Source organism: Arvicanthis niloticus, chromosome 3 (assembly GCF_011762505.2).
Source record: "Arvicanthis niloticus isolate mArvNil1 chromosome 3, mArvNil1.pat.X, whole genome shotgun sequence".
Classification (NCBI taxonomy): domain Eukaryota; kingdom Metazoa; phylum Chordata; class Mammalia; order Rodentia; family Muridae; genus Arvicanthis; species Arvicanthis niloticus.
This window is the reverse complement of record NC_047660.1, coordinates 44,451,044-44,466,731: the sequence shown is the minus strand read 5'-3', so window position 1 is coordinate 44,466,731 and position 15,688 is coordinate 44,451,044. Positions and strand designations below refer to the sequence as shown.

The 15,688-nt window shown below is 44.1% G+C and overlaps 1 protein-coding gene across 1 annotated transcript in view; it reads left to right on the top strand.

Annotated features, from left to right (window-relative positions):
- Window positions 1-6,685, top strand: part of Erich6b (glutamate rich 6B) — a 32,913-nt gene extending 26,228 nt beyond the window's left edge. The window contains exons 9-12 of the mRNA XM_076930519.1: window positions 1,276-1,361; window positions 1,524-1,676; window positions 3,384-3,612; window positions 6,242-6,685. Of these exons, the coding sequence (XP_076786634.1) occupies window positions 1,276-1,361; window positions 1,524-1,676; window positions 3,384-3,612; window positions 6,242-6,541 (768 nt within the window). The 3' untranslated portion in view covers window positions 6,542-6,685. The remainder of the gene's footprint in view (window positions 1-1,275; window positions 1,362-1,523; window positions 1,677-3,383; window positions 3,613-6,241) is intronic.
- The last annotated feature ends 9,003 nt before the right edge of the window (window positions 6,686-15,688 follow it).

Genomic DNA, 15,688 nt, shown 5'->3' with positions numbered 1-15,688 from the left:
TTGGGCCTCGCTGTTTTATCTGCTCATAAAATTCAGGGAGAAGTGAGGAATCGTGAAGAAAGGTGAAAATCCGAGGAATAAATTAGCATCCAGAGCTAGGAAGAAAACTTATAAGACAGAAAAAATAGAATAAATAAAACATAAACCAGTCTGCAGAAAACTAGTAAAGCAAGCAAGCTTTTTGGCAAGATTGATCCAGGAAAAAAAAAATGTTTTTTAAGCTATAAATAAGAAGAAGGAAGACATATAAACAGAGGAAGCCAAGATTTTTTTTAACACCATATGCAAGCTTTGTATGGCAATAAATGCAAAGTTTTACATAAAATGATAATTTCCTAGAAAAATATAATTTATTAAAATGAAATCAAGAACAAGGCCTTGAAAACCTAAATTTACCAGTGATATGTGTTGAGCTGGCTTCCCATAAAAGGACATGTTAAGGTCCTAACCTCCAGTGCCATAAAATGTGGGCTCATCTGGAAAGAGTATCCTTAGGGATGTAACCAGTCAAAGATGAAGGAATACTGGAGAAGGGAATGGTAAGACAGGACCCTACCCACTTTCAAGCCATCCGAGGGCACAGACTACCACAGGGAAACAGAGGCAGAGCCTGTGGCGGGGGTGGGGTGGGGGGTGAGGGAGGGAGGGGTGCCGGCAATGGAGGCTGATCACCAAGCACTTAGGGGGAAACAGGAGCCGCTTTACTCCCATGTTTGAAAGACCTAATGCCACCCACACTTCATTTCACACATGTTACCTCTGCAATAGTGAGAATATATTTCTTTTTTTTTTTTTTTTTTTTGAGATTATTTGTGTGTCTGAGTGGTTCGCTTGCATGTACATACCTGTACCGTGTGCATGTCTAGTGTCTATGGAGGTTAAAAGACGGCATTGGACCCCCTGGAACTGGAGCTACAGATAGTTGTGAGCCATTATGTGGGTGCTGGGAACAAGCTTGGTCCTCTGCAAAAGCAACTAGTATTCTTTTCTAAGGCACCTCTCCAGCCCTGAGAATACAGTTCTTGAGAACGAAATTGCCTGGGTGAGTAGAATAAGAGGTTTCTATCTACCTGTGCATGCCCCAGCAGCACACGCATGTACCATGGATCCAGTTCAGTCTCCTCATAGGAACAAATAAACTGAGTTGGTAGGAGTCACAGGCCAGCCAGCATATGGGTGCTCAGAGCAGAGATTCAGGAGCCAAGGATGCTGTGGCTCCATTCATCTTTGAAGGACATCTGTCACCTGCCTGCTTTCCTTGTCTCTTCTTCCCAGGTGCATCAAAGTGATGGAAAAATAGCTGCCTATCACAGTGGGAAGAGCTTCCATATTTTCTTTCCTAATGGCACAGGCCAGATATAGTATCCACTGAGGAAGAGGGATGTTTCAACTGACACCTAGAATGTTTGTGATTCTGGCCTAGGATGTGGGTTTTGACTGAGAACTGTGTCCTCTTCGGGGTCTAACCTTTTGGGGGTGGGGGGCTGTCCCAAGAAACCGATTGTGTCTTAACCAACTCTCAGCTATCCATCAGGGAACCTGGCTCTGCTCATCTCCTGCAAAGGAGTTGAAAAATTTACGTATATTGTTCTGGAAGACTCTGTACGTAAAAAGATCCGAGGCCTTGTTACCAACTCTGGCCATGCCACCTTCTACAATGAGGATGGAGGGATCTGGTAAGTTTGGGTCTTTGGACTGCAATACCTGAAGCACATAGAAACTGTGTCGTGGAAGTTTGTACATGTTGGGAACATGAGAAGGGGCACCCACTGAGGATGAGTGCAGACCCTGTCCTCGGAGGCGGTGCCATAGCATCCCCCAGTGTGAAAGAGAAATCATGGTCTCTGTGACCACAGGCTACTGGCTTCACCTCCAAACACCTCCCAAAAGTCCAACCTTGTGAGAACTGACCCAGGAGGCCCTGGGTCCCACTATTCCAAAAGCCTTGGAAAGGGGTTTCAGAGACAAACATAGCATAGAAAGAATCCAGAATCAAAAGGCATATTCTAAATATTTCATTAAAATCAAACTTGTTTCTTAAATCTCTAGTTCTGGTAACGGTGAAAGCGTTCCCTTTACAGTTGAAGATAACTAGGTCCCCTCAAACCATCCCTAACCCTTTCTCAGTATGTCCTGTTCCAGACAAGACGGCTACAACGTGGGAGATGCATATTAGCTTGGGTTAGTTAACTTACTTTCATCAAAACCAAATTCACTTTTAATTCCAAAAGTCTCCTCTTATCACTTTGCCTTGGCTTTCAGACATCATTTCCGGGTTGGCTTCTTTGAGTACCATCTGCTCTCCCCTGAAAGTCCTATGTGTAGAATGTGCTGTCTGCAAAGTCACTTCCCAGATATAGGACGCACATGGCCTTGAGGTCAGAAATGTAGTTAGTGATCACAACTCTTGTCTGGTGACATAAGTAAGGTCTCTTCTCTCTAAAGTTTTAAGTCCAGAAGAGAACTTAGAGAAATACAGAATCTGGCCACTGTAGGTGAAGAAACTTGGACTCAAAAGGTGACAGTCACTTGCCCTGAGTTGTATATAAAATATGTGTGTTAGAGGCATAGGATCTTAGGGCATTCACTCTCCCTGATATAAAGTTATGTCTAAAAGCCATCACATAGCAGCTACAATCCCAAGATCTGTCAACAACCAAAAGGCAGGGAGACGGTCAGAGCAGAGGTGAGAGCTGACTGCATCCTGAGGATTCTACTCTTTGGGTCTTAGATCCATAGGGAAGAGAAGAACACAGAAAAAGCTCTGGAGAGAGCACAGGAGCAAGGAGAGAGCACAGGAGAGGAGGCTGTGCTGTATGAGACTAAGGGAGGCCATGACTGAGTCCGAAGACAGAGCCTGGACTCGGGTAGACGTTCTTTGTTGGAACCTCTCTATCCTACTATCTTAGGGTTACCATTGCTTCACTGACCAATGGAGCACGTTGGGGAGGAAAGGGGTTAGTAGGCTTACACTTCCACATCACTGTCAGGGAAGCAAGTCAGGGCAGGAACTCAAACGGGAGAAAACTGGAGACAGGTGCTAATGCCAAGGCCATGGAGGGGTCTTGTTACTGGGTTTCTCCTCACGGCTTGCTCAGCCTGCTTTCTTATGGAACCCAGGACCTCTAGCCCAGGGATGACCATCTGGAGTGGGCTAGGCTCTCCCACATCAATCACTCATTAAGAAAATGCCCAAAGCTAGATCTTATGGAGGCATTTTCTTAATTTCTTAACTCTTCCTCTTAGATGACTTTAGCTTGTGTCATGTTGACCTAGAAGTCCCATCAAAATTTTGTAGGTCCAGGAGGAGGACGGGAAGTGGGAGGGTCAGCAGGGTAGCCTGGCCCCAGCATAGGAGTGGCTGACACATCTCCTTCTCCTAGGTTGAGCCTGAGCAAACTTCTGGGCTATTACTTCCCCAAAGGCAAGCGGCAGAAGGCCTGGAACTGGTGGGACGTGGACTTGCACGTGCACGCGCCCCCTTTCATGTGCATCACTTTGAAACTCAACAAGTACATCCATGTACAGATACGAAGCCAGGACAAGGTCATCTTCTGCTTCATCCCCCCCAGACAGAGACGGATCTGTTTCAACATGGGCACCAAGTTCAAGGTAAAGTCTTTACTCCCCTGGCCAAAAAAATCAGACAAAGGGAATCTAAGAAGGGAGTGGGGGTAGAATATCTCACCCCAAGGACCCAGTCTATGTGACCTACCGCTTCCAGCTAGGCTGCACCTCCTGCTTTCCATCGTCCCCAACGATAATGCCATCATATTCAGAATCCATCAAGGGATTAACCCACATCTAAAAACACTGCCACACATCAATGTGTGCCTTAGTAATCTCCAAGATGGGATGTGAGGGTGATCTGGCTGCGACATCGGTCACCCCATTGATCGCCAGGGTTGATTCGGCTGATCTGGCTGGCTAGGCAGGTGTCCCCTTCCTCCCTCACCGCTCCATGTGCGTCCCTCCCGAAGCTGCTCGGTCGAATAGAGGAGGACCGGTCTTCGGTCAAGGGTATACGAGTAGCTGCGCTCCCCTGCTAGAACCTCCAAACAAGCTCTCAAGTAATCTCCAAGATGATCCTTACTCCAATCAAGATCGACAGTTGTCTTGGTTAGGGTTTCTGTTGCTTGGTTAGGGTTTCTGTTGCTTGGTAAGGGTTTCTGTTGCTTGGTTAGGGTTTCTGTTGCTTGGTTAGGGTTTCTGTTGCTTGGTTAGGGTTTCTGTTGCTTGGTTAGGGTTTCATGACCAACGTAAGTTGAGGAGGAAAAGGTTTATTTGGCTTATGCTTCCATATCACTATTGATCGTCAAAGGAAGTCAGGACAGGAACTCAAACAGGTCAGGAACATGGAGGCAAGAGCTGATGCAGAGGCCATGGAGGGGTGCTGCTGCCTCTCTCTCCATGCTTGCTTAGCCTGCTTTCTTATAAAACCCGGGACCACCAGCTCAGGGATGGCACCATCCACAAAGAACAAAAACGTCCCCATCAATCACTAATTAAGAAAATGTCCTATAGGCCTGCCTACAACCTATTCATAGAGAGGCAATTTTCTCAACTGTGGTTCCTCCTCTCAGATGACTTTAGCCAGTGTTGACATAAAACCACCCAGCACAGCCATCTAGGTTAACCATTGCCTGAGTTGGGGTTTTTATTGCCGTGAAGAGATCCCATGAACACTGCAACTCTTAAAAAAAAAAAAAATTAGAAATTTATTCTGTTTAGTCCACAAGCTTTATATAGCTTTAGTTTAAAAATAAAATAAAATAAAACAAGTGAAACCAAGACACTGTCCAGGCCCTTCCAGGCCGCCAAATACACGACTCCATCAGTTGTGTGTATCAATGCGAAGCGTAAGAAAAACCAGGAATTCCCGGGAGCCACCAAGCTTCATAAAACAAATTTATCTAACCGAAGGGTCCTTCCTGGGTCTAGTAAATCTCCTTTATAAAGGAGGGAGAAAAGGGGGAAAGGAAAGAAAACAACAGAACCTGAGGGAGAAGACCCAGAGTTCCAAATCAGCTTAGGAACTGTCCCACAGGGCAGCCCTGCAGCCCCCGAGGGAGCAGTGCTCAGCTCTAGAGCTGGGATCCTGCCACACGGCGGCTCCAAAGGCAGCAGAGTGAACGAACACCCACTCAAACCTCTGGGCAAGCTTGCAAACCTATACAAGGTTGGAAGCATAATTTACGCAGGTGCTAAGATTCAAGAGGAAAGGAAGAAAGAAATAAAAAACATAAACTAACCTCTGGGGAGAGGCAAGGACATTTTAAAGGAACCACAAGATTTTTTTTTTTTTAATAAGATTTACTTGTTTGCACTGTCCCTGTCTTCAGACACACCAGAGGAAAGCATCAGATCCCCATGACAGATGGCTGTGAGCCACCAGGTGGTTGCTGGGAATTGAACTCAGGACCTCTACAAGAGCAGTCAGTGCTCTTACACTGCAACTCATAAACAAAGACATTTAGTGGGGACTGGCTTTGATTTCAGAAGTTTCGTCCACTGTAGATATGGCAGGAAGCATTGCAGCACTCAGGCAGACATGATGCTGAAGGAGCCAAGAGTTCTACATCAAGACTGGCAGGCAGCAGGAAGAGAGCGGGCCACTAGGCCTGGCTTGAGCAACTGAAACCTCAAAGTCCACTCAGTGGCATACTTCCTTCAACAAGGCCCCATCTATTCCAACAAGGCCACACCTTCTCCAACAGAACCACAATTCCTAATAGTGCCACTTCCTGTGAGCCTATGAGGGCCATTTTTATTCAAACTACCACCTCAAGCATACTGCCTTTCTTTTCCTCACATGCATTTGTGTAACATGCTAGCACCTCAGGCTTGCCCACCAGGGAAACCAATGCCCCAAAAAGCTTCTCTTGTTCACAGTAGCCCTGTCAACAGTCAAGGCAAGATGCAAGGTCCTTCCCAAATTCAGTAGTCTCACATTCACACCCGAAAACAGCACAGACCAGCAGACACAAAGCTGGCTCCCCTCTAGTTTTGCTGGAACAAAGTATCAGTGTGTATCAGCAGATCATGTGACCATAGGAGAAGGCCAGGTAGGCATCTGGGACACAGCAAGAAGGCTGCAGGTAGCAGAGCTGGTGAGTCAGACCTGTCCTCCAGGGTGAACATTCTAGAGACATTCATCATGGCCACGGTGGGGCTAAGTCATGGGTGGGACACAGCATCAGGGCAGCACTGATTCTCACCCAGCCGTCTACTTACCCCACAGCTTATTAACTCAAAAGTGCACCAAGCCTTGATGGAGACGGTGATCCTGGAGACAGACCCCCGCCCAACGTCATGGAAGATCCAAGTCCTTCTGGAGAAAATAACTAGGAGTCTGAGTGTCCTGACACTATCTGATTTGGAAGACTTCATAGCAGCCGTCCAGGTGGTGCTCAGGGACCTCTGTGCAAAGAATCTGGTCTTAAGGCAGCCACCAAATTGTCTCAGGCCTCCACGGCATGTCTTGGGAAAGGAGATACTGCAGGGCAACGCACATACAAAGACTTTGAGAGTCAGCTTGTAGTCCAGACCTGTCATAGCTCTTTTCTTAGGGATCAAAAAGTAGGGCTTCTAAGGGGGAAGTTAAACTGAATCTAAGGCCAGGCACAGAGAAGGCTTAGTGGTCATCCCTGATCTAGCCACTTAGAGATACATTATCATCCAGTAAGTAACCCTAGCCAACATCTGTCTGTCCCCTTGTTCTCATCCCTGCAGTACCAAGATTCTTCTCTGACTGTCAGTACCAGTACTTGGCTTTTACTCAAGACACAGACCACCAAGCTCTGTCTTTCATTATCTGTGTGTTTCTAGGCAAGCAGCTTTATGCTTCAGTTTTGCCATCTGTAAAATGGGCCTAGAAATGGTTCTTGCCAGGACAGAGTCAAGAGTATTGAATCCGCTCATGCAGGTTGTTGTATCTTTAAACAAACAGTGAACCCACATGGCAAGCATCACTGAAGTTACTGGTTGCTTGGCCCCTCCACAAATGTGTGTCTCTGAGTTAATGCTGGGTGTCTGTATTTGCCTTGGTTTACAGGGTCAGTCCTGTCCTCGGTTGTAGGTCTTTTTTGTCATGATTCTAACTACCACTTACCAAGCCTGAGCCATGAGCTAGCTTGGCTTTGTGCTAAGGGCTGTTCAAGCTCCAGTTCATGAAGTTCTGTGACACAGGTAGTATTTTTGTTGAGGACACAAGAGTCCAAGAGAGGCACAATGACCTCCTTCACATCCTCTAAGCTACCCATCTACTGAGTGACATCACCTTTATAACTCCATAGTTATTATTTATATGAATCCCTACTTCAGAGTATCTCCAAACCTCAGTTACCCCCAAACCCTTCTGCCCTCCATCCACTTTGTTGCAAGACTCGCACCCATCACAGTCACACTGAGATGCTGCTGACATTGTACAAGTCACGCTCTAGTCTAGGCTTTGGCACATTGAAGAACAGTGCAGAACACTTGCTCGTGCCAGGCTGGGATTGCAATAGAAAACCCTCACTGAAGGACCCTACTGTTTGTGCACTGACTTCAAGACTGTCACTAACACTGACTCAATCACAGATGACCGATTGTCCACCCAGCTCTGTCACAGCAAAAGAAAACCTAGACAGAAACACAGCACCAGCCTGCACTCAGGTCCCTCAGTCAGAAGCTAAACTAAGTCCCAAAGGACCCAAAGTTTCCTCCTCAAATAGCTGGGGTTCTTTGGGTCACTAGTAACAATCATCAACTAACCAGACAGATCAAAGCAGTAAATGTGTGGTCACCTAGCTAAAACACTCAGCCAAAGAAGTGGCAGTGATCTCTGGATCAGAGCCCAGGAGCCCAGAGCCCAGGAGGCCCCATCTTGGGATGCTCAGCTTGTCCTAGAGAGACTTTCTATACATTTCAGTCCATAGGTGTCTGTCTCCTGAGCACTCTTGAAGCTCCTCGTGGTCTCTCCTCCACCCTTATTTCCTTGGATGCCTTTGGTCCAATCCAGTGAGGCGAGGGAGGATGGAATTATGTAGTAAACAAGGCTCCATGACAACCTAGGCATTGGCAGAGTAGTTTATAGAAAAGGAGGAGTTAAGCTTGGTGCCCACCCCTGCCACGATCTGTGCCTTTTATACAGATAGACATGAGGTACCCATTCTTCCCAGGATGACCCTAACCCCAGCCTCAACCAAAAAGGCCATCACCTTCTCAGCCCAGCCTGAGAGTTAGCCATTCTCTAGTATAAACAGTGACACCCACGTGCCACCTCTGTGGCCTACTCTCCTAACAAGTTCCCACTTGGCTGCCACTCACCGTCACCAAATGCCACCAGCCCCAAACATCACCAAAGCAGCTGAAGTGTAGCTAGAGAGAAGGCTCTTAGGGGTGCCACACTGTCACTTCAATGGAACTGTCACACCTTATTGGTGAGTGGTGTCACTGCAGAATCAGAACACTGTTGCAAGGTAATGAGCTGGGACAAACATGGCACTGTGCTGACAGCCCCCTGCACAACATCAAAGGTTTAGTGACCTCATGACACTATATCTCTGCTCCGTGTATTAGAAGCCCAGGTCCTCAGGCTGAGACACTGTTGGAAGGCAGAGGAACTTTTCAGAGGTGGGGCCCAGTGCAAGGAAGTTGGGAAACTGGGGTGTGTCCCCTAAAGACCCTGGCTGCTCCTCTTCCTTCCTCAATGCAAAGTGAGCATCTTTGCTTTGCTCCATCATTCATGTCCTGGTCCCATGTCCCATTCATGTCCTGGTCCCATGTCCCATTCATGTCCTGGTTCCATGTCCCATTCATGTCCTGGTCCCATGTCTTTGAGTGTTATGGTGATAACACTCAAAGACATGGGACCAGGCAAGCATGAACTGAAGCCAGGAAGCAAAAGAATTCCTCCTTTTACAAGGTCTCAGGACCGTACACACTTGTCAAGCATTTCATGCATCTGGGAAGGCTGTATAACTTTACAGTATCTGATTTGCTAATGAGAAAACTCAGGAAAATATAGGCTTTGCTTCATTATAGAAACTAGCTAGCTTCTTTAAAACAAAATCCTGAGGGGAGGGAGGAGATGGCAATCAAAAAAGTTGAGGATGGTCAAAAATCACTAAGAACTCAAGAGGGGCAGGGAAGGGTCCAGTAGGCAAAGTGCTTACCAGGCAAGCATGAGGAACTGAGTTCAGGTCTCCAACACTCAAATAAACGCTGAGCAGATATTGTGCCCCAACTCTAAGCCCAGCACTCAGGAGGCAGGGAGGGGATTCCTGAGGCAAGCTGATGGTTAGACTTCCCACTTCAGGGAGCTCTCAGTTAAAGTGAGAGACCCTGCCCCCAATATAAGATTGAGAGCGATTGAGGAAGGCTTCTAGTATCAAGTGTAGGCCCCCACACACATGCAAGCATGTGCATACATATGTGTGTGTGCTGGCATGCACAGCAGTGGGGGGGGGGGGGGGGTGGAACTGAAGAGATGTGACCACGAAGTAAAACACAGACTTTGAAAAATCTGTAAGGTAGCAGACAGGAAGAGGACATATAGACTACATATTTAACATATAGACTACATATTAGAAACTGAATTTGTTTGTTAGATGTGGTACTACTACTGGGACTTGCAAAAGAATGTTATTCTTTAAGAGACTGGTGCTAAAATATTTAGGAGCAAAATGTTTTAAGTACAACTTAAAAATATTTCAGTAGATAATTGTGTGGTACTACACACCAATTAAAACTCAATTGTGTAACTGTGTAAAAGAGCCCAATCTGGTTAAGAAAAATTATCTTAAGATATACATAGAAAAATCTGGAAGTTAAATGCAAAACCATGTAATGGTTGGCTTTGGGGTGGAAAGCTCACTCATGAGACTTTCATGTTTTGTACCAGAATTCAAACACTACAGCTGACTAGCTATGAACATATTTGTATAATTGGAATTTTTTCTAATCTGTGTTTTTAAAGGGGAATAGACATTTGTCAGACAACTGTAATAGCTGTCACTGCACTGGTTTCTACCAGCTCTATCCTTTTTGGAAGGGTTCCCACAGCGGCAAGGTGTGGTAACCCACACACCAGTACTACCACCTCTACCTGAGCTGAGGCAGGATGATTGCTGAGCCAGTCCAGGCTCCACAGTGAAACCCTGTCTCTATCAAAGACAAAAGACAAACAAGATAACAGGAAGCGCCCCAGCCAATCCCTCTGTCCTGAGTAGGGTCTATCCTTTAACCCAGTAAGACAGGTTTGCTAATCGGGTTATGATATACAGGCTGAAAATCACTGCTTTGACTGACAGCCCCCTATGCTTTCCTGCTCTTCCCATGCCCATGGCCTGCAGCTTTAGCATAGGCCCCAAAGCAATGGGGACTATAATATACATTATAATGGTAAATTGTCTGTGTTGTGCAAGCCATCCCTCAGATTCCTGTTTATGTCAAGAGTCCCCAAGGCTCTGTCCTGTGTCAGGCTGGCCCAGTCAGGTTGATCCCTCTGGCTCTGTGACAAGGACAGGGAAAAACAAGGAGGTGAACCATTTCCAGAGGTTACTACTGTTTCCCCCATGTATAAAAACTGTCTACCTGGGAAGGGGAAGCCGAAAGCGCGTCCACGAAAAGAAAGTTCAGATTAGCATCTTTTCTGATTTCTGCTCAGTGTTGGAAGCCCCAATTTGATATGTTTCCTTTGTTTGTTCTCAATCAGGATGGTCCAATTTGTTCTAGATATTTTGAATGCCTGATTTGACGATGCTTTGCTATTATCGGAGGCTTCTAATCTGCTACTTGCTACTTATTCTATTTGTGTTTGTTATAGACTTAATAAACCTACTACTCAAAACCAAGAATGGCTATGATAGGTTATTCTCCAGACTACAAATCAGAGACAGTCTCTAATCAATAAATCATTTGAGAACAAAGACAAGCTTCTAAGTTGATTATCTTAGTAACAGAAAATTAACACCCTTTCTAGTGAAGCACCAAAATATCCCAAAAGCTAAAGGTGGTGGAACACACCTCCCAGCATTTGAGAGGCTAAAGCAAGCAGACCTGAGTTTGAGGCCAGCCTGGTCTACAAAGCAAATTCCAGGACTGTAAGGGATACACAGAGAAACCTTGTCTCAAAAAACTAAAAGAAAAAAAAAAAAAAAAAAAAAAAGACAGAGACAGAGACAGAGACAGAGACAGAGACAGAGACAGAGAAGATATCAAAAATGTCCTCCTTTCTCCTTCTGGTCTGGGCCAGAGCACTAAGCAGATCCCAGGTGGCAGCTCTACACCCAATCTCACAAAACCCAGCGGAAGCAGGCCTCCCAGGAGCTCTAACCCAGGCAGTATCTTAGGTAAGGAGACAGCAACACCCGCCCCAAACAGGGAGTAACTGGGACCCACTGGGACCCACTGGGACCCAAAAATTCACTTCTGGCCCGGAGCCCTGGTTCCTTCCTGTCTCCCCCGAGCACAGAGCAGATCTTGGGCCTCAGCTCTAACCCCAGTAGTTACACCCACCCCACACAGTTCTGAAACAACCAAGATAATAGGAAAGACAGGCTCCAGTCAGAGACAGGGCAAGTAGCACTAAGGAGATCCACATGGCTAAAGGCAAGCGCAAGAACATAAGCATCAGCAACCCAGGGTACTTGGCATCATTAGAACCTAGTTCTCCCACACTATAAAGTCCTGAATTCCCCGTATCACCAGGAAATCAAGATTCAGATTTAAAATCACTTCTAATGATGATGATAGAGGACTTTGAGAAGGACATAAATAACACTCTCAAAGAATTTGAGGAGAACACAGGTAAACAGGTAGCAGCCCTTAAAGAGGAAACAGAAAAATCCCTTAAAGAATTACAAGAGAACACAACCAAACAGGTGAAAGAATTGAACAAAACCATCCAGGACATAAAAATGGAAGTAAAAACAATAAAGAAATCTCAAAGGGAGACTAACCTGGAGATAGAAAACCTAGGAAAGAAATCAGGAGTCATAGATGCAAGCATCACCAACAGAATACAAGAGATAGAAGAGAGAGTCTCAGGTGCAGAAAATACCATTGAAAGTATTGACATGCAGGGCAGTGGTGGTGCACGCCTTTAATCCCAGCACTTGGGAGGCAAAGGCAGGCGGATTTCTGAGTTTGAGGCTAGCCTGGTCTACAGAGTGAGTTCCAGGACAGCCAGGACTACACAGAGAAACCCTGTCTCAAAAAACCAAAAAAAGAAAAGAAAGAAAGAAAGAAAGAAAGAAAGAAAGAAAGAAAGAAAGAAAGAAAGAAAGAAAGGGAGGAAGGAAAGAAGGAAGGAAGAAAGAAAGAAAGAAAATATTGACACAACTGTCAAAGAAAACGCAAAATGCAAAAAGTTCTTAATACAAAACATCCAGGAAATCCAAGACACAATGAGAAGACCAAACCTAAGGATAATAGGTATAGATGAGAGTGAAGATTCCCAACTTAAAGGGCCAATAAATATCTTCAACAAAATTATAGAAAAAACTTCTCTAAAGAATGACATGCCCATAAACATACAAGAAGCCTATAGAATGCCAAAAGACTAGACCAGAAAAGAAATACCTCCTGTCACATAATAATCAAAACACCAAATGCACAAAACAAAAGAAGAATATTAAATGCAGTAAGGGAAAAATGCCAAGTAACATATAAAGGCAGACATATCATAATTACACCAGACTTCTCACCAGATACTATAAAAGCTAGAAAATGCTGGACAGATGTCATACAGACCCTAAGAGAACACAAATGCCAGCCCAGGCTACTATACCCAGCAAAACTCTCAATTACCATAGATGGAGAAACCAAGATATTCCACAACAAAACCAAATTTACACAATATCTTTCCACAAACCCAGCATTACAAAGGATAATAGCAGGAAAGCTCCAATACAAGGAGGGAAATTATACCCTAGAAAGAGCATGAAAGTAATCCTCTTCCAACAAATCCAAAAGAAGATACCCACACAAAGATAATTAACACCTCTAATAACAAAAATAATAGGAAGCAACAATCACTGTTCCTTAATCTCTCTTAACATCAATGGACACAATTCCCCAATAAAAAGACATAGGCTAACAGACTGGATATGTAAACAGGACCCTGTATGCATTTTGCTGCATACAGGAAACCCACCTCAGTGACAAAGACAGACACTACCTTTGAGTAAAAGGCTAGAAACAATTTTTCAAGCAAATGGTCCTAAGAAACAAGCTGGAGTAGCCATTCTAAAACCTCCAGCCCAAGAACACAAAGGGAAGGGACTCATGGCTCCACCTGTATAGGTAGTTGAGGGTGGCCTTGTCAGGCATCAGTAGAAGTAAAGGGCCTTGGTGTCTGAAAGCTTGGATTCCCTAGTGTTGGGGAATTTGAGAGCAGGGAGGTAGGAACAGGAGGATGGTGGGAGCACAACCTCATAGAAACTTTCAGAATTATATGTATTAGACATGACAGAGGCAGGCCGCCAGAAGACTAGATTCCAGAATTCAAACAAAAAATTATCTTGATACTAAAATTTGTTTTGAGAATTGTATATTGCAGAATACATAGCCTTGGTGTATCTACTCATCAAGTACGCTGAGCAGACCTGCTTGAACCTCTGATGTCTTGGAATTCCAGCTGGATGCAGTGAAGACACAGCATCAGAGGCTTATATCAATTCACTCTTCACCCTGTCCCTCTTCTGATATCTCAAGGCCCATAATCAGCTTGAAGAAGTTAATGAAGAGTCAGCACCCCTATTCCCTGGGCTTGGGGACTGAGGTGGTTAATATTGGGCTGTCTTTCTAGGGAAAACTAGTGGTTTTGTTGGAACAGGGAGCAATAGGTAGGAGTTATTGCATAGCCATAACCTATTGGTAGAAATATGTATAATTGTTATTAAGATGAAGTTATAATTTCTTAAATAGTACAAAATTTATTTTGATTTCCAATTTGTTTTCACTGGTATGCGTTTCTTATTGATGTAAAAGTCAGATTAATATTGTTACTCTTATAGGCATTGTGCCTACATAACACATTTAGGAATACAAGGCTTAGACCCAGTCCTTCTTTTAACTTTTTAAACTGATTTGAGATGGTCAGCCTGTGAGTTAAGGGCCTATAGCAAATTCATGGCTCTGAGTTTATTGTTAGGGTGTTTTCTATATTTTCTTTAGAATTAGCTGAGGAGTTAACAGACAACAGTCCAGATTGTCTTACATGAATAGTTGGTTTTCAAAACATCAGAAGTCCATAGAATTGATATTACAAACATTTCTGTATTAATGTTCATTTTGATTAGAGATCTGTCTGCTCCTGACAGCTTCCTGTATTGAATTCTAAGAAGAAATTGAGCATCTTTGGAGTTACTCCAGTTGTGGTAAGACAGCCACTATGCAAGAATTGCCTCTTTTCATCTACAGACAAATTACTGTCCAGAAAAGGACACACTTGCAGAATAGTCGACTGATTATATCTGACAAGACAGAGTAATCAGCCCTTAATAATTCTGCATCACTAGGTCTGTCAGATGATCCTGGGCCAGAAGTCTGAAGATCAGATGCTCCAACGTTTTATAGTATAGGGACTGTCCAGGTATTCAGTGGTCTCTATAAATGGGCTAAGTTTTAGAAGCTATGCTTTGTGCTTCTCATAATTTCAGTTAACTCAGTCATTCTGGATTTCTGATGGGGTTGGAGACTTATAGTCTCATAGCCAATCCCGGCTATTTACTTTGAGAGAAAAGATTTGAGAAGATGGTTTTCAGCAGACATTCATTCTAAAGCCAAGAAAAGGGCTGGAGAGATGGCTCAGTGGTTAAGAGCACCGACTACTCTTCCAGAGGTCCTGAGTTCAATTCCCAGCAACCACATGGTGGCTCACAACCATCTGTAATGAGATCCAATGCCCTTTTCTGGAGTGCATGAAGACAGCTACAGTGTACTCATATACATAAAATAAATAAATCTTTTTAAAAAAAATAAAATAAAGCCAAGAAAAAAGCCAGGTTCAGAACTAAGTCTTTCAGTTAGGAGAGATGACAGAGGTTCTGGTTAGTCAACAAAATGATGGACTGCGTATTAGGTCTATCTTGTACCTTACTGACACAAATTGGTATAGTTATGCTCTAATTGTATTTTGAGAGAAAAGTTTTATTTTAACAGGAAGGGTGACATGTAGGAGGAGCTAAGGTGGGAGGAGTACGGAGAGGAAAAGGAGGAGTAAGGATAGGAGGAGGAGGAGAGGAGGAGCTAGGAGATGAGAGAGAGGGGAACAGGGAGGCAGATGTTCTCATGTCTCCACCAGTCAAGATAGTTGGTATATCTAGGTTGGATACTGGGTTACACTTCTGATTGTATGGGCATCTTGTTATTGAGCACTACCAAACTTATAAAGCCTTTGATTAACATTTTTTAAAAGTTACTAATAAAGAAAATATAATAAAATTAAAATGTCCTTCTTTTCACAATTATTATACAATAATGCAAGGGAAAGCTAAGATTAGCCAAGTGTTCTGATGTCAAATTCTGGTTATAGTAAACACCACAGCTTGTAAGATGTTATCACTGAGCAGAATTAGATAAAGGAACTCAGGTACTATTTCTTATAAACACTCAACTTGTCTACAACTTGTTCCAATAAAGTTCTCAGTTAAAATATTTTTAAAGATTCCACATATGTAACAAACACATGGCAGCAAAG